Source organism: Plectropomus leopardus, chromosome 2, assembly GCF_008729295.1.
Source record: "Plectropomus leopardus isolate mb chromosome 2, YSFRI_Pleo_2.0, whole genome shotgun sequence".
Lineage (NCBI taxonomy): Eukaryota > Metazoa > Chordata > Actinopteri > Perciformes > Serranidae > Plectropomus > Plectropomus leopardus.
In genome coordinates, this window is record NC_056464.1 from 8,297,227 (window position 1) to 8,315,606 (window position 18,380).

Genomic DNA, 18,380 nt, shown 5'->3' on the forward strand with positions numbered 1-18,380 from the left:
CAAGGTCATATCAACCATGACCTTTGACCACCAAAATCTAATCAGTTAAACGTTGAGTACAAGTGGACATTTGTGCTGAATTTTAAGAAAAACCCTTGAGGTGTTCTTAGCCATCACGTTAACAAGAATGGGATAGATGGACAACCTGGGAACATAATACCCCTGGTTGCAGCTATCGTTGGCGTGTCCACATACAAATTAATACATTTTTAAAAAAGGAAAGATTTGGTGGCACGATTGCTTGTGGAGAAGCTGTCAATGTTTTGGTGAAAAAAAACAACAAATTACTCTTTGTTGTAGCACAATCTTGGCTGGCTAGCTAAAAAATGTTTAGAGGCTAAAAGGTCACAGGAAAGACAGCAATGGTTTGCTTAATTGCAACCATTTAACTGGTTACAAAAAGTGGTCCAATTTAATGCGCATGAAACATAGAAATGTATCATATTCATGGTTTGCTGAAACATACAATGTCAATCTTTTCCTCTGGCAACTTGCTGCATTTTAAATTTATCTATTTCCATACAATGACATTTTTACTGTCTTTAACAATGGTATGGAAAACATGTCTGGAAAGGTGCTATATATATATAAAGTTATTATTAAAATAATTATGATTAATCTAATCAAGCAAGCCATTTATATCACATACCAGAAAAAGGGTTTTCTGTAAAACATCTTAGTCAAGATCCAGCTATTAATAAGCTGAATGTTTGCAGGTTTAATTTCCAAAGCTGCTTTAACTTCATCTGGACCCCTCTGTAGCCTCTATGTGGACCTCTGTAGGTCTGTTAATATAATTCTGGCCCTATCAAGTGTTACCTTTAGTCTATTTTATTATTTCATGTATTAAATATATTGCTGGAATCAATGCACTTCAGTGGATTGTGGATAGCATCAGTGACTGTGACCTACAGAGGGGTACCAACACCTGGGGTGATAACATTTGGGTGGACAGCACCGCCTGCTGGCCAAACACACAACAACAGGCTCATTCAGGGGTCCTAGAATACAAACAGATGAACAGTCCATAAACAGGATCAGTGCATCACAAAGACATAGCACAAGGTCCACCAATATATGGGTTTTACCACTGATGCTGCTGAAAGCTCTGGTCGAGAAGAAGTCACAATAAAAAAGAAAGAAACAAGAACAGTGAGCAAAAAGTGGTAAAGGCAATTAAGGTATAAGTTTAATATTTTTTAAAAGAATGCATATACAAAGAACAAAGACTTTAGACAGAGCATTTGGTTTTGCACCAAAACAACAACAGGTTATAATAATTATACTGACTTGGGCTGGAAATCAACCCAACTCTAAGCCACCAGTAAAGAAAAACAAGAACCAACCAATCACAAATAATCTTTACCAAACAGTCTCTCTGCCATTGGAGGTTTTTATTCAACTGAACCATTCAGAGCTTTTCATGGTATGAACTGGCAGGTAAGAGTTCAGATGGGTTCCGACCCCTAAATGTAAAAGGAGTGAAAGTAACCTTTTTTTTTTTATATATTTATATATATAAAATAAAAAAAAAACAGCACAAACAGAAATAATGAAGAAAAAAAAAATTTGGTAAAAACACCTGGAGCCTACATCAACATTGTGTGCCAGCTTACATTATAATTACATCTGTTAAACCTATCATTTAGAACAGAGACCAAGGCTCAGCTACATGCAGCACCGAACAGTCTGAACGGGAACAACAGACCGGACAGCCCATTCCGTGGCCGTCTCTGTTGTACCCATTCTAAGTGTGAGGTGATGACAATGTTAAAACAGTATCCTGCTTTACCCTCCCTTGGTCCCCGGCAACGCATTAAGAACACACCGCTTGTTCTGCTAACACTGTTTAAGTTCCCTGCATCTAGAAGGCCAATTCCTGCGGTCGACTCGTGGACCCGTTACTACTGGATGCCTTTAGCTCTTCAAGTGATTACCACACTCCAAAAATGGACTGTAACTGCGCTGTGAACGTCCACACTAAGAGGACTGGATACTAGATGGCAATATTGTCTAACTTCTTCAATGTGGAGCTTTAGCTGTATTGCTCTGAATTACTGAGTCCTGTCAGACCTTTCCTTAGTGGTTAAGAGCGCGTCTCTGGAATAAATATCTCACACTTGCGTTTGAGGAGAAAAAGGGGTGTTGGCAAACAGAAACAAAACACTACTTTGTTAGCTTCTGGTAGTGCTGAGGAAGAGGGATCGGCTGATGAGTGTGCTCGTCAAAAAAAGGGGACGGGATCAGCAGCATGGGAAGCCGCCAGTCAGGCGGCTGGGAGGGAGCTGGGGCAGGGCTTAAATCCACAAAACCTTTACATTGGCTGAGGACTTCTATATAGCTGGGCATCTAAAAAGTTGATTAGGCCACAACACTGACTGAATCAAAATCAATCTATCAAACGCTCGACAGAATGAGTTCTACTTGTATGTAAGCTCTGTGTCTGGATACCCGTCCGAGGCTAAGCCACCCAGCCCCGGAGCCCGCAGCAGCCTGTTGGCCAGTTTAGGTTGATCTTCTGTCCCAAACTCAAGACTTAAGAGTGAAGCTTCTTATTATTGCAGAGAATTATCTGAAACGTTGGAGGCTGTTTTCTTTCTAGTCGTCTCTGTGGAGGACAATGCTGTCAACCAACCTTAGCAGAGCGAGGGAAAGGGGGGCTGTGGCGGGGGAGGGTGTGTGTTTGTGAGTGAGTGAGTGTGAGTGTGAGTGTGTGTGTGTGTGTGTGTGTGTGTGTGTGTGTGTATTTAAGGTGTGTGTGTGTGTGTTGTGTTATGTGTGTTATGCTTTGAAAAGGTAGGAGCTTCTCATAGCAGCACACATTTGCGTTTCTTCTTGGGCTCTGGGGGCTCCAATGCAGCCAATATCGCCTCATCAAACACATTCTTTAGGCCTTTCTGTGAACACAAACACACAAATGCAACAGGCTCAATGAGGGGGCAACGCAAACACACACAGGTCAATAAAAAAAAGGCAGAGCAGAGGGGAACACAATTGCGGCTTAAACAGAGGGAAAATAACTGGGTGAAAACAAAGCACCATTTAACCTCTTTAGGTGAAGTGTCAGAAGAAACACTGACTTTGTTAACATGCACAAAGTATTCCAATATTTGCCCTTATTTTGAAAAAAGACACTATTCCTACTAAGCTGTTTAAATGGCTAATGATAAATGTTGGTGTGGGAATCATCAGAGGCCCCACAATACAATATTCTACTTTAAATACAAGACTTCTGTTACGACATGATTTTATGCAGCCATGGATAATCCACATGTTGTCTTATCACATCAATATGGAAAATTGGAACAGCTGGAGCAACTTTGCTTGCATCTTCATTATAACTTTTTTTTTGTTTTTCAGTTTTCCAACCGTTGGTGGACTCGTTTGTATGCAGACAGCCTCCCTCTTTCAGTGCTACAACCACCTTCTTTAGAAAGGTCAGCATTGTAATGTTTGCTCATATCTATAAAACTGCTGATATCGAAGTCTTTCATGTTTAAAAGTAGATGTTTTTCTCCTTCTGATCAAAAATGTGGGCTTGTGTACAATGCATCTATGATAACACAAACACTGCCATAAAACTGCAATTTAGAGCCATGTTCAGAATATGGAGTATGCATTTCCTGAAACCTAAATTATCCCAACATATTCCATAGGTCTTAATCAGAAAATGCAACATTCACAAAAAGGCCAATATTAAAACAGAAAATGCTGTTTACGCGACCCTTATCAAATTCAGAATATTGTCATATTCGAAATTATAGTGGAATATTATGTGTACATGTTACTGGAGTCACTGGAACATGCGAGTGCTGTCGGGGACAAGAAATAATGATAATAATGTAAATATGCAAATTATTTCAAGATCATCCAATCAGATCTGAAAAAAAATATCATTAGAATTTTCCACTTTCCTATAAATGTGGTTAGCTGTGTGAGACAGATAAGGAGTTAAGTGTCAACAACACAAAATCACATGCGTCTTTAAGTGCAAAGTGTAGCTGACCTGTGACAGCTGAAATCAAAGGCAAGTCAGACAAGAAAAGTGGAGGAAAAAGGCAGCATAACCCCTGAACTACAACACAAAAATGGAATGTGAGGGTTTCCATTCCACGCCACCTGCTTTTCTTCATCGGCTCTGCTCTTCAGATTGCTGACTGACTCACTACAAGAGGCCATCCAGATTCAACATATTTAATCCAGGTCCACAACCTGGGTCTACTCTCAGCCTCAGAAGTGAATGTTTCTTCTCTCTTTGAGTTTGCCCCAGAGCCAAGCTGCTTACACCATGAGCTTGGTCATGTGAAATAACCAGAGCTGCTCTGACACAGAGCTGCACTATACAGTAAACCAGAAAGAACCTCAGCGTTGCTTCACTCAGTTGACCAACCCTACCGAATTCTTCTCTTACAGAGCACTGGAAAAAGAAGGGAGGCAGAGAGGAGAGCAAGTTCATCTGTCCTTTATTAATTCATTTCACAGGTCATTTCACACAATTTTAGCTTTTTGATTATCTGGTTATGCACCACAGTTAATGGCACGTGTCATATATAGAGAGAGTTGTGCAAGTAAACAAGAGTAATTTTCAGAACTAAGACACATTAAGTGTATCTTAGCTATAAACCAGATCTATAAGACATGACCACCATCAGGTAAAGCTTTTAGTGGTTACATGACCCAACAATCCCTATATATGACTCAAGTACTTATAAGCCCTACATGTAACCATAGTCAGACTCAAAGTTCTGTTTCATCAAACATCAATAGTAGTACAAAAAATACATTAGCATTAGAAATGGAAGCTCTGTTTAGTGTTGAGATCAATCTCCACGTGCAGCCATGTGAAGCCTCCGCCCTCACTTTAGTCCAAACCCTCCCCACATTAACTACTACAGGACAGAGGGGAAATACTAACTTAAACAATAGCTGCATCCCAAATGACATCCTACATCCTCTGTAAGATGCCCCTCTGCTGTTGGCCAGGACCCACATTAGGGCTGGGCGGTACAACGACTTTTCCACAAGACATAAAATGAGACTAGACCATTTATATTAATATAATTTGACGTTGTTTTACTTTAGGCCAAGTGTCCACAAACTTATTTTTTCCGAGCACCAGCTACTTTTTTCAAATAAGGAAAAAGCATTTAGACACTGCAGACAATCTGAGTGCACTCCAATTTTTCATGCATCCGCTTCAAGCATTTCTAGTTAACATCGGCACTGGTGTTTCATCACTGTCATTTATTTTCTAACTTTTTAAACGTAAGCTACCTGGCTAAAATAAATGTCAAAATATTTGTCATATAAAAGTAGAGTTGTGTCAATACAGAATGCCCCGCCACAAAAATGAAATCATTGTCCATCACTGTGTTTTAGCGTGGACATCGTCAATTGGCAATTTGGTAGATGTTGCCCATCTTTACTTCTATCTTCCTGGCCAGTGCTTTACTGCCGGTGAAAAAACGCAATATGGAAACATGCCCTAACCTGTTTCCTCTTTGAAACTGTGCAAGTATGCACACAAACCCAGCATTTGCGTGTCAGAGCCACTTGCTTGTGTGTGAGAAGAATATGAGGTGACAGTTGCAGTCACTGTAGTCACTTGAACAACAGTAAGGCGCCTGGATGATGGATGCCTTCATAAAAATGCAGCGCAGTGGCAATACAGACATTTCCTCCACATGACCTAACACGAAAAAAGTCTAAATCTCTCTTTGTCAATGCTACGTGTATGAATAATTAAGATTTTTAAAACAATGACTGCATTTTGTTCAGCACAACATTAACTTGAAAGGTCATGAAAAGTGACTTTATAAACTCCCCCTAACAGAATTTGAATAATTGCAAGCTACACTGGCTAATACTCACGCTTAGGACTAGGCATCTGTGCTCGATGCTTTAAAGGTATCAGCCAAAATAACTCTGTACCAAGTAGTATTGAACCATCTGTAGTCAACCAATACCTGCATTCTATCCTTTTTGCGTCAGGAGTTTGATCCAGACTCCCTGTCACATTAGCAAACTTTCTGTTACTGGAATCTCTCTACTCCCAGAGAGTCTACTCAGTTAGCACGAGCTAACACAGCAGCAGCTAACATCCAACACAGTCCCAGCAAACTTACAAAACAGCTAGACTCTGTTGTTTAACCTGCTATGTAACTTTAATCACATTGTCGTCATCAAATTAAGTATCTACTGGTATCAGCATCACTTCAAGGCTACTGGTATTGGTACTGCTATTCTAACTTTTTTAAACAAGACCCAGCACCACTCATGCTACAAAGCACTCAACCTCTGTAGCGCCAGTGCTATGTGTAAATAAAGTTAGCATATAGCACTACTATTCATTTATATACTTATTCATTTACATGTTTTGCAGCTGTAGATTTTTTGACAGGGGAGGAAACCTGTGTTTGCATTTTCATTTTGTTCTCAGTCTATTTTATTAAAATAGTGCGTGTAACATCTGACTTACAACTCAACATATAGCCCACTTAACAGAAAGAAAATGTATGACGTGCATTGCCATTTAGTCTAAAAATATTGAGGTATTATTTTTAGTCCATATCGCCCAGCCCTAGGCCACAGGAACGAGCACTGGGCTTAAATACGAAAACTAGGAATGATACAGTGGTGAAGTGCCAGATTTATGATGTAAAATGAAGCTGTCATAAACCACTCCAGAAATCAGAACATTAATACAACAACCAAACAGACTGTAATCAGTTACAGGTTAGAAGAAGGCAACAGGTTAAGTCACTGAAGTGCAGAAAGGCCCACATGAGTCAGTGATTGAGGCCATCAAACAAAGATTAGTTGCAATGCACTCTGACTGATGGATTGGTTAGTTTGATGGCTGGGACTGAGATTGGTCTAGATTTAAAAAGCAGCACATGTAAATACATTGAGAGAGGAAAAAAGAGGGGTGGGATAAAGGAATGAAAAATGAAGAAGATAATGGCAACCGAATGAGGAAGAGATGAAAGCAGCGGCACAGAGAAAGTTTAAAATATACAGCATTTCCTCTTTCTCTGCGTCTCAGGTGGCTCTAGGGCAGCTAGGATAGCTTCGTCAAATACATTCTTCAGCCCTCGCTACAACGACAGGAGAGGGAAGAGAACAACAGCACGATTAGCACAGCAAACACAGAAAGAGATAGAAGGGAGAGGAGGATCAGAGGAACATGGCAGAACAAGGAGTAAAGTATAGGTGTTAAATACAAAGAAGTATGAGAGCTATAGGACATCTGTGTGAAGCAGATACATAGCGCAAAGATGATAGTGTTGACATGAAGGCAGTCGCTGAATAGTGAGCTGTGGAGTGCTGAGATCCCCGACAGGAAACAGGATATTACATCAACAGCTATGCAACAGTAATGCCAGGGAGAGGAGGGGGAGGAGGAAGGAAGGGGCAGAGCAGAGAGGAGGGGGCTCCGCCTCAACTCCATCAACACTATTGTTCTCTGCCCGAGTGAGGCCTAGCTCAGCTGTACTCCTGTGAGTCATGTTCCCTCTCCTCGCTTTCCTCCTCAAGTTTCCAGCAGTGATGCACTAAAGCCTACACAAGTACTCAGGACTCACTGAGGCAGACAAACTCATAAACGCACAGACTGGTTTATTAATCAGAAAAGTTGACACAAGTACTGACTGCCACAATATTAAATCGAATATTGAGTTAAAAAACAAAACCGTCCACCTGCCACTGTGGCTGATGGATTCCAAAATCTATCTGCAACTCAACCGACCACATTGTTTTTTTGGCTGTTGAGTGAAAGTAATGTGGCAGCCACTTACATATTTTACCAGCATTTAGCTGGTGCTAATTTCAAACCCTGGTTAGCAGCCCTGAACAATCGCATGCACAGGTGCATGTAGAGGTGAGAACTACATGCACAGTTCAAATGTTTCATGCACTACAGTGCATGTGCTATTTTGAAGCCTGAACTCTTATTAAAAGGTTTGCCTGCACAACCAAGGTGTCGCTCCCAAATTACAAAAGGTCTCCTTTTAACTTCAGTAACAGCAGTACTTTCACATTTTGCCCCCAAATGAAAATTACAGCTATTTTGTTGTTAAATTACTGATATCTTAACATTTTGATTAGCTAATCCAAGTCAGTGTCCTCTAAAGCTGCACTGTGCCCTTTTTAAGATTGTCGACACTATCAGCTCACCTTTCACTCTGCAGGACAAGGCCCAGGGTCATGTTGTACTGGGATACTCCCAGGTAAAAGGAGCAAAAGACCAGATTAGTGTCACTCTCACTGTACTTTTGTGTTGGTGGGGCTTGTAGATAACAAATGGACTTCACTCTGGAGGGTCACAGATTCTAATACATACAGCTTGAACTGCTCCCTTCAGCAACACTAATGCAGTCCAAAGCACCATTAAGTCCACACCTAAGAGCATTCACTGAAACCAAACTGGCATCTGGCAACTCATCAACCATAGCATGCACAGACCAGGGGAAATATTGACATGTTCCTCTTTCCTCCTTTTCCTTAGTTCTTGCCATTGAGTTGTGGATCATGTGTGTAAAGAGTGTGTGTATATGTATGACTGTATAACTGCAAAAAATCAGATATATTACCTGCGTGAGGGCTGAGCACTCCACATATTTCACAGCCTTGAGGTCTCTTGCAAGCTTCTCAGCTGTCTCCGGAGTGATGGGTTTTTGCTTGTTCTTAGCCAGCTTCTCTATAGTGGAGGGGTCATCCCGCAAGTCAATCTGAGTCCCAACTAGCAGGAAGGGGGTCTTTGGACAGTGGTGGGTGATCTCTGGAACCCACTGCGTGCAAAAACACAGGGTTATGCAATGGTCAACACACAGCACAAGCATTTTAACATTTTACGGTTCTTTAACATTTTATAATTCAGTGGTGGAGGCCCATTCAAAATAGCATGGGGACAGAAAGCCAACTAGCTTGTTTCAGCTTACATTTAATCAAAGTTTTAGGTATTGTTCAGCCACTGACCAGCTCCTACAACATATTCTACAGCAAATGTTATAATAAAGGTAGCAAACTGTGATTAATATGATTGATTATCCTATTTTTTGTTAAGGAAGATTTCCAATATAACTGAGTATTTTGATTTCAATTTAATTTATAAAGCTTAGTATCACAAATCACAAATTCCCTCAGAGGGCTTTACGACACAGGACATCAGTCTGTCCTTGAACTCTCACCACAAATAAGGAAAAACTCCCCAAAAGCCCCTTTAACAAGGAAAAAAATCCAGAAACCTACCACTTGCAGATATTACAACAAAGTAAAACAATATATCCACATTTCACAACAGACTGGGAAACAGATCGATGGCAAGAAAATAAGAAAGATTGACTTGACTTGCCTTTTCTTTGACATTTTCAAAGGAGGAGGGGGACACGACGGAGAAACAGACGAGGAAGACATCTGTCTGGGGATAACTCAGGGGTCGTAACCTGTCGTAGTCTTCCTGACCTGGAGAAACCACATACAACCAGGTTTAACTCACAGTCTGGCCATCAAGCACCAGCACTGATCTACTGAACAAAGCAGGGTATCTCTGTTGGTGAAATGGGGCACAGCACCAAAACACAGGGCACTCTAAAATTTAATTGCAATCAACACATATCCTATGTTTTTAAAAGTAAAGCTAAGGACGCAAAGTGGAGGAATACAAATCATATCTGTTTTTATTATTTACATTAAATATCACAGAAACACTTGACTATACAAAATGCTTAGAATGACAATGGCTTAATGGGTAATAGGCACATAAAGTGGATATAATGAATGAACAGAATTACACAAGTGTAGGTTGGAATAGGAAAGACGTACCTGCTGTATCAAATAAGCCCAGAGTGTAGGGCTCGCCTCCAATCATTACAGTTACAGCATAATTATCAAACACCTACAACACACAAACAAAAACCAACAGTTAGCTCATTTGCTCAAGAGTGAATTATCTAGGCATTTTATCACCACAAGAAATTGACAGATATTAATTATACATTTTCATATTCAGTATCTTGACCATCTTAATGCATCGGGTTCAAGCGGATGTGGCTTAAAACTGTTTACGGTAGCTGCAATCAGAAATTTGATAACACACCAGGAGGTCAACCAGAGTTTGATACTTTTTAAGTGCAGCGGAGATAACAGAATAGATTTCTAGCTGTCTGTTTCAAAGAATCATAATACCACAGAACAGCATGTGAGGTGGGGGTTCTTCAAGTGTTGACATCTTTTTTTGTTAATAATCAGTGATGCTAGTTGAAAAGGCTGGGTTGATCTAAGGACTGACACATAGCCCTGGCTTTTACGAATTTAGACCTTAGAATTTAGTCAATATGTGTAACAATATGGCCTGAAATTAGGCCAATGAGACTGCAATTAATTGGTTCACAGGGTGTACCAAACCAAAAAAAAAAAATCACATTCCAAACTTTACGTCCCATTTTGATTATTCAGAATGAAACTAAATTTTGATTCAGTTATGCAAACGTTCAACCAGCTCTGTGTCATGGCAGTATAAGCAGTGACGCAGTGTCAGCTGCATGACACTTTTCATGTCATCAATGACATGTTTTGTGTTTTCCAGATGACCAGGGAGGTCCAGGCATTTGTGGCACAGGGTAAAGTTAAACACTGTTCATCTGAACACACTGCATTCACGAAGAGCTGGTTGGAAATCCGCAAAGTTTCCCTTGAATATCAGTTAGTTGTGCAGCAAGCTAACCAGAGCCAAATTTTAAAAACTATGAAACTCTAAAGAAACTCATAACATCACAATTGCAAACACAACTACAAAAGGTAGAGCGTATGAGGTTGCTTTGAAATTAGCAGGATCTGCCAACTGTGGGCACATGGTAACTAAAAGATAGACCATATTCAGGCCTACCAGTCAAACAGGCTTCCACACACTTACCGTAGGTACATATTCAGAAGGAAACTTGTTTGTAGTGTAAGAGATGAGCAGGCAGGTTTTACCCACAGCACCGTCCCCAACTACAACACACTTGATGGTCTGCATAGCTGTGTTTTGCAGTCTTTGCTACTCATTCAAGATCTGAAAGAGAAAAAAAGATAGAAAGGAAGCTTGATTAATTGATACCATTGTTCATTTGCTTTAAACTGAAAAGTCAGTCCTAGCAAAGGTAACATCTTATAGAGTATATGATTTTTTTAATGTCAGAGTTTCGAGCCTTTACTCTCTGTGGATTGCTTAGGTCTAAAATAGTACTGTACATAGTGGATACTTTGTGTCGACAGGACACAAAAGGAAAAGAGTGTGGGGGACAATCGAGTTCCAGGGAAGACCTTGGCAAGCTCAACACCAGATAGAATTTTCTTTGCTTGTCAATGAAAAGCTGTTGATAAAAGCATTTTTATGTTTTACGTAACTATAAAATTGGAGCCTGACCTAAATCTGAAAACTTTGACCCAAGCCCAGACAAAAAATGCAATTATGTACATGACATTAGGATGCTTATGGGGAGATAACCTGTCCAGTCACAGATGAATAACTAGACCTCCATGATCAACCACAGGGTCAATGGAAGTGTCCAGATGTCCAAATGAGGTTTTCTCATTTAAAGGATTGCGAGATTGTTTAGACCCACAGCTGTGCCCAAATAGACTGTGAGTCTATTTGGGTGACAAATGACACAGTATAAATGTGCTCCACACAAAGTCATTACACATTTTGTGGCTGTGCTATCATAAATTAAGAATGTTTGGGTGGAGGAAAATTGTGGAAGGAAAGGAAAACCAGCAGACTGGGGTTTACTCCTTGCAAGAAACAGATTACAAATCAAATAATTTCATAAGTTTGTCTGACAATACAGAGGTGTGAGATTATATGATCCTCAGCAGATATTTAACAGGGTTTTACATTAACAAGTAATAAAAGATTAATAACATGTTCACAACTTGTAAATATGTAATGACAATTAAATATGATGGTGCTGGTGTTCAAGGTGTTTGAAGCTTACAGAATTGGGCTAACACTGTTTTTTTTTTTTTAATATATCTCTCATTAAATTACAGGACACTTACTGAGTCTTTCATCATGCCAACAATTTATGTGTAATGATGGTTCAAACCCCACCTCCCAATTAAGCAGCACACCACAATTGGACCAATTGTATTATAACACTTGCAAATTTTGAAAATGGCAGCTGGGCAAAACTGGTAGACTCCAGAGAAAGTACTTGAAAATAACTTCTGAGCCTAAGGCCAAGCAATCATTGCACAACAGCTGTCAGATTCCAAACAGCAACATGGTCATTATGGGTTGCAGCAACCAGCAAGGGCCTTCCCACAGCCATCAGAATAATGATAACAATTCCCACAAGGAACCCTTTGACTAACATTTTTACTGATCATAATAGGAGAAGCACAGGTGTTAGTAATAGCATTGATGATGGCTCTTTTCTATTCACGTGTAATCCGTGACAGTGTGACAGTGAGCCAGCATGAACAATACCAGGACTCTGAGACTCAAGCGGCAGCACAGAATTCAGCTAAAACTGAAAAACTCAAACCAGCTGCTTTCCCTTTAATAGTAGACTGAATCTCTTTGGGTTTTGGCCTGTGGAAAAATTGAATTGGCATTTTTTTCTGGTTTTTCTCGACCAAATGCTTAATCTAGAAAATATCTAATATAAAAAACTTTAATTAGTTGCAGCCTATTCATTTTATTAGAGATGCACAATATTGGATTTTTTTTGCAGATATCCAATATGCCAATAAATAACAAATCATTAATACCAATGCACCAACTTTTCCCCACCTAATTTTAGTGATCATCAAGTCTTTACTGTGGAGGAATTAACATCATAATATGCATACTCTTATTATGATGGCCCACCCACAAATGAAGACATAAACTACAATGCTTTTTGATGTATGTAATATTCATTAATTGTGTAAAATACAAATACTTTGACTTAGCTTTGACGTTTAGTTAATGTTCACTTTGTCAGTAAAAAGAAATAACCTGTTTGTCATATCAGCAGAAATCAGCATGTCATTTTTTTATATTTCCAATATTTTATTTTACCTACCGATACCAATGACATTCCAATATTATTGTGCATCCCTACATTTTATCATTTACATGTGCGCTTTTCCTTCACTGACATAGGTAAAAAAAATACAAGTTGACCTTGAATCCAAGAACAATGTGACGCATGGTGCTGTATTGTGCATTTAGAGACAACACGCTATATGTAATATGTGGACCACAGTATTCCCCTGTTTCCCCTCCACGTTACAGTATGTCAGTGCCAAGCTACTGCAGAGCTCTGCACCACTGTGTGGGGGTGGGGGTGTCATTGGGTAAAGCAGAGGGACAAAACTGCAGGCGCCAAATGTTTCAGCGTGAACGTGGTTTAACAAGGGAACAGAACGCAGGTGGATGACCTGCAGAAACACAGGATAACAATGGCACTTCTTTTTGCAAAATTGCTGTTACATCAGATTAGTCAAAGAACAGTTACACTGCCTGGCGTTCATTGTTCTAGTCATACACCAGTGTGTCAGCCTCTATGCTGTATTTGCTTGATGTTTAGAGGAAATGAGGGACTAAATGGCTGAAATGTGAGGCTATGACACATCTGTCACTGAACGACATTTCAATTTAGATCTTGTCAACATGCATGTGTCATACTCTTATAAAATGATTTGTTCCAATATTTTCCTGGTGGTCATTAGGAGAGAAAACAGAGGGGCATTTCCTATCCCTTCTTCATACAACTCTTTAAGGTAATTTTTCAATGTAATCAAACAAATGCTTGCGGTACAAACATTTCTCCAAAATCACTTGCAAACTTTGGTACCAAAGTAATTGTTTTCCCACACCTTAAGTTACTATTACATTACCAACCCTGAAAAACATTTTTTGTATTAGCCAGATGGCAAAAAAATGAACTATTATCAAGAAACACCTGGTCAAATAAACAAAGACGTTATTGTGTAGAATTCTAAACAAAATTGTGACCACAAAGTAGAACTGCTTTGGTAAAGGGCGGCTCGATGACGCTCATGGTGGCAGCCCAGACTGTGGCACAGACTCATTAGATTGCAACCTTGACCAAATGATTGTTGCATAAAGACACAAGAGGTTAACTTGCCTCCCAACTAAACTGTGCTGCCAAAACGTAAGAACACAGATGTGAAAAGGTTAGAGTATGCCACTACACATGATCAATAAAATAAAGGCAATGTTCAGAAGACTAAAATATTAAGACTAGCTCGCTGCATTTAAGCTTGATGTTAAGATACATCTATGGACATGAATTGAGCCCTCTGTCTGTACTCTCATTCATTTCATCCATATTTGTGCATGTTTTGCTGAAAGCTTACCGATACGGTAAAACAAAGCAGTAACACTGGAGATCATGGGGGCAGCGTTCAAGCGACATACAACCATAGCAGATAAAAAGGGAGATGCCAAAGACATTTTAAAAATGATGGAATGGAACGAAATAATAACATCGTGAAAGAAGTCCATATGACACGATGTATCATTTCCACACACACCAACAGCGTCCACCATGCTGCCTCTGTTTAAAAATACATTATTACAACCTGTGCCACTGTCACCATGTTTATCGTCTGAAACTCTTGACTCTGCCCTCTAGTGCCATCTATTGGTTGTATCTATGCCATCATAAAGGACACATGGAAGTATGAGGGCAGTGACATGTAGAATGTTCATTTCATCTGACCCTCCTCTACTGTGAGTGTTTGGAGGGGCAAAGTGCCACCCTCTGAAACACAAGAGACATATCAATAAAACCAATTATATTCGATTATTAAATGTGCTGGCAACAAATAAAATTATCGTTTCGTTGTGTCGCGCGATAATTACGTCACTCGCTGTGTCGCAGGACTGTTTACGTCACATGCAGACGGAAGAAGTCGGTGTTTTGAAGAGGCATGGCGAAGGAAGAGAGGACATTTCGTACGAAAACTTCAAAAGCTTCACATTATGCAAAACAAGTAAGTGTGTTAGCCGCAATATATACAAAATGACACAGCATGGCACGCAAGCACAACGGTCATGATGCTGCATCTATATTTAGTTTTTGAATGTTTCATATTTGAATTTGTAGTTATTTATTATTTCTAATTTAATATTTTGACAGCTCAGGGATGTTCAAGCAACCGCCTGTTTATGCACTATGCAACTTTTAGCACTGTTGTCAATGATAATCTGTTTTGGATCAAAGTGATGGGAGAAAAAAAATGCTTTTTTATTATTATTTTCATTTTTATTTTTTTAATCCCATTCACTGATTAATCAAAAAAAAATCAGCTGATTGATTATCAAAATAATTGTTAGTTGCAGCCCTACAAGAGAGGAGTGATATCAAGACGCAGTTGAGGCTCAGACAGAGCTGAAATGAGAGTGCAAATAAGTTACGTCTCAGAACAACCACACAGAGGCTGCCCACAAACACAAATCCTGGATTTCCAAAGGAATGGATATTTGGCAATATTTTGGCATTTTAGGAAATATATTAGCAAATAATATTTTAGCAAAATATTTTTTGGCTAACTTGGGAATCTAGTTGGCCTGACGGCCCACAAGGTCTTTGCAATTAAAGGACAAACACTGATGACAAGAAAACGTAATAACTGATTAATCTTAGGGTGCTCAGATGAAACGTTGTCTCTGTTGCATCATTACAAAATTAGGACTGAGAATTGAAAATCTAAGCAGTACTAGCTTTATGTTTGAGGGTTAGGTGTTGCTTCCTTGAACCTTACAGTGTCATCTAAACTGTGGTCTCTCCGCTACCTGAACAGCCCGGTGTTCCAAATGGGGAGAATATTTCAGTGTTAAAAACATGCTCGTAGACTGTGCTCATAACTTAGGATTTTTCCCAAAATGTATTCATGTAAAGCAGAAAGTGTCATTTTGGTCACATAAATTTGGAGGGACTTTCACTGGGCTGGTATCCAGGTGATCTGCAATTTTCTAACACAAAATCGAGTAAAGCTGTGCCTAAGGCACCAACTAAATCAGTTGTTAAGCAGGGGAAAACCCTGACATTGTCTGGAGGAATCCTTTTACTACTTTTGCCAGTGAAAGAACAGTTAGTTTTACTGCAAGCCGATCACTGTTATATCCATGCAACTTAGGTATCCAAGCCCTGAGGGCTAATATGGGTTTCATAGAACACTATGTGACTGAGAAAAATGTAAAAACACCTTCTAATGAGAATACTTCTGGAATATTTGACAAACCCTCAGCTAAACACTGCAGTAAGCCGGTGACCATGGGCAACAGAGGGTGGCTGCAGCTGCAATAATGCTTCCAGACTTAATCCACGCATTTGTGTTTGTAGGCCAGCAAGCTCTCTGAGGGCAGGCCAGCTTAAACAGTAGTAGTAAAAGCAGCTGACATTTAGTTTAATGAGGCAGTTTCCCCACAACATGAACTCCAAATATGAATATAGCTCTAAACACTGCATTAAATGCGTTTTGTAAGTCTGATAATATCATCAGCTCTGATCAGTTAGCACTTCTACTGCCAACCACAGAACCAAACATCATCCATGCACAAAGCTTCATGCCCGCGATGTTGTGACTGGCATTACATCGGATTAGATAACATTTCTCCAATGGCTGGTCACAGCTTTCTTTTACATTCATCTGAAATAAAGATTCAGGGACGCCCTCAAGCACATGCTTGACAAGTTAAATCATTAAACATCTAGCCATTTGAAACTTGACACAGATAGACTTTCAAAAAGCTAAATCACAAGCATTTTTTTGACGTCGACACGCATATAGTTCCCTAAAAAATGACTTTCTGTGACATTATTATCCTCACAATTTATGACACGTCTTACTGTGAGTAATTTGTTACCATCACTCTTACGTGTAACTATCGATAACTACGTAACAAACACTTAAAGATCACACCTTAGTGACTGCATCCACTGAGAGCTACTGTTAGCTTGGATGCCCTAGCCTTGCTGTTGTATTCTGACCACATCCCCGGCCTCAATCTGGCCTAATTTCCTGCCGGCTGTTGAGCCTGACGATAAACTAATTTATATATCTCTGATTTCACCCACAGTATTGTGGACATTTACCATAGCATCCAAACATTGTGCTAGACAACAATAAACCGTGACCGTCCTTAGATTATAAAAAGTAACGCTACTGACCTGGCGTCGGCTTTAGTTACGCCTTCTTATTTCGTTCGTTAAACAGCTAGCAGGAAGCTAGTTACTATTTACATCGTTTTTGCTAATAAATGCTTTACTTGCGGGCACAGAAGTGTCAGTTCTCGAAACATTTAAATCACCAATAAAAACGATGTGAAATATGGGTGCTGCATGACCCAAATAGGTTTATTTACAAGCCGGTCCAATGTTACAGACTGCCTGTCTGCTTGCCCTGCTAACTACAGTCCTCCTCAATTAGCTTGCTAGCTAGATGGCTGGGCTAACCTTAGCGGATGCTGTTGCTGAATGATATATCCAATTTGGCTATTACGATCCATATACCGCATATATACAGCATGCATGACTTTATCAACATTTAAAGTAAAACCAACCACAGTAATATCCCAATAATACTTAGAAAAAAACATTATTTTTCATACCGTATCCTCTATTTGTGTCTTTACGCCGGGCGTTGGCAGCTCCGCGCTAGGGGCTTCCCAGTCAACAGAACAGGGACACGTTGCGTACGTAAAGATGCACTACGTCATCGCGTTAATCAATTTCACTACAACCAGGCTAATTTTCTCAGACGATGGCCTAATAAACAGAGCAAGTCACAGAAATGATTCTGTGGGGTTCAGTTTTAAAGACAAACAGATAATGTGTGGTATTTCAAAACTGCATTTGACCCTCTACACATTAGTCCTTAAACCCCAGGAAATTGTTCGTGCGTCAATATTCATCCAATGAAATGGATCAGTTATATATAGCTTGGCAATTGTGATACGCAGCACAAGATGCTTATGTAGAGTATGGACAATCTGGACATGTTTGAATTGTGTTATGCAAGATTTGTTGTTTTCCACTAATTCTGCTTTCATGCATCCTCCAGTGAAAGTCGTTTAAACCATTTAACACTGCACCAAAAAGTACTCTAGCACTTCTCACCATGTTTCACAACATTAAATATAACATTATAGGAACATTTCCCACTTCACGATACATGCAGCCTCATTGATCATCCCTTAACTAGATGTATTGTTTGTCGGTAAATGTACAATTTGTCTTGTTGCAATTTATTTGGCGCTCGGAGTTTGACCTACATAGGAAAACTGCAATATAATTGTCAGCCACTAGATGTCACTGAAGCCCAATGACCCACATATTCTGCAAACAACTCAGGTTGAGAATCATTTAGTTGGAACTGAA

The 18,380-nt window shown here is 39.7% G+C and overlaps 1 protein-coding gene across 2 annotated transcripts; it reads right to left on the bottom strand.

Moving 5' to 3' along the window:
* Positions 1-1,167: 1,167 nt before the first annotated feature.
* Positions 1,168-17,682, bottom strand: cdc42 (cell division cycle 42). Of its 2 annotated transcripts, none has more exons than XM_042499480.1 (6): positions 17,612-17,682; positions 10,913-11,053; positions 9,823-9,895; positions 9,353-9,462; positions 8,592-8,789; positions 1,168-2,897 (listed from the first exon to the last, which is right to left on the bottom strand). In XM_042499480.1, exons 2-6 carry the CDS (start codon positions 11,015-11,017, stop codon positions 2,808-2,810), a joined length of 576 nt encoding a protein of 191 aa, XP_042355414.1. In that variant the 5' UTR covers positions 11,018-11,053; positions 17,612-17,682; the 3' UTR covers positions 1,168-2,807. The 2 variants fall into 2 exon arrangements, with proteins under 2 accessions (XP_042355414.1, XP_042355424.1); XM_042499490.1 differs by lacking the exon at positions 1,168-2,897 and adding an exon at positions 4,447-7,097.
* Between the last annotated feature and the right edge of the window lie 698 nt (positions 17,683-18,380).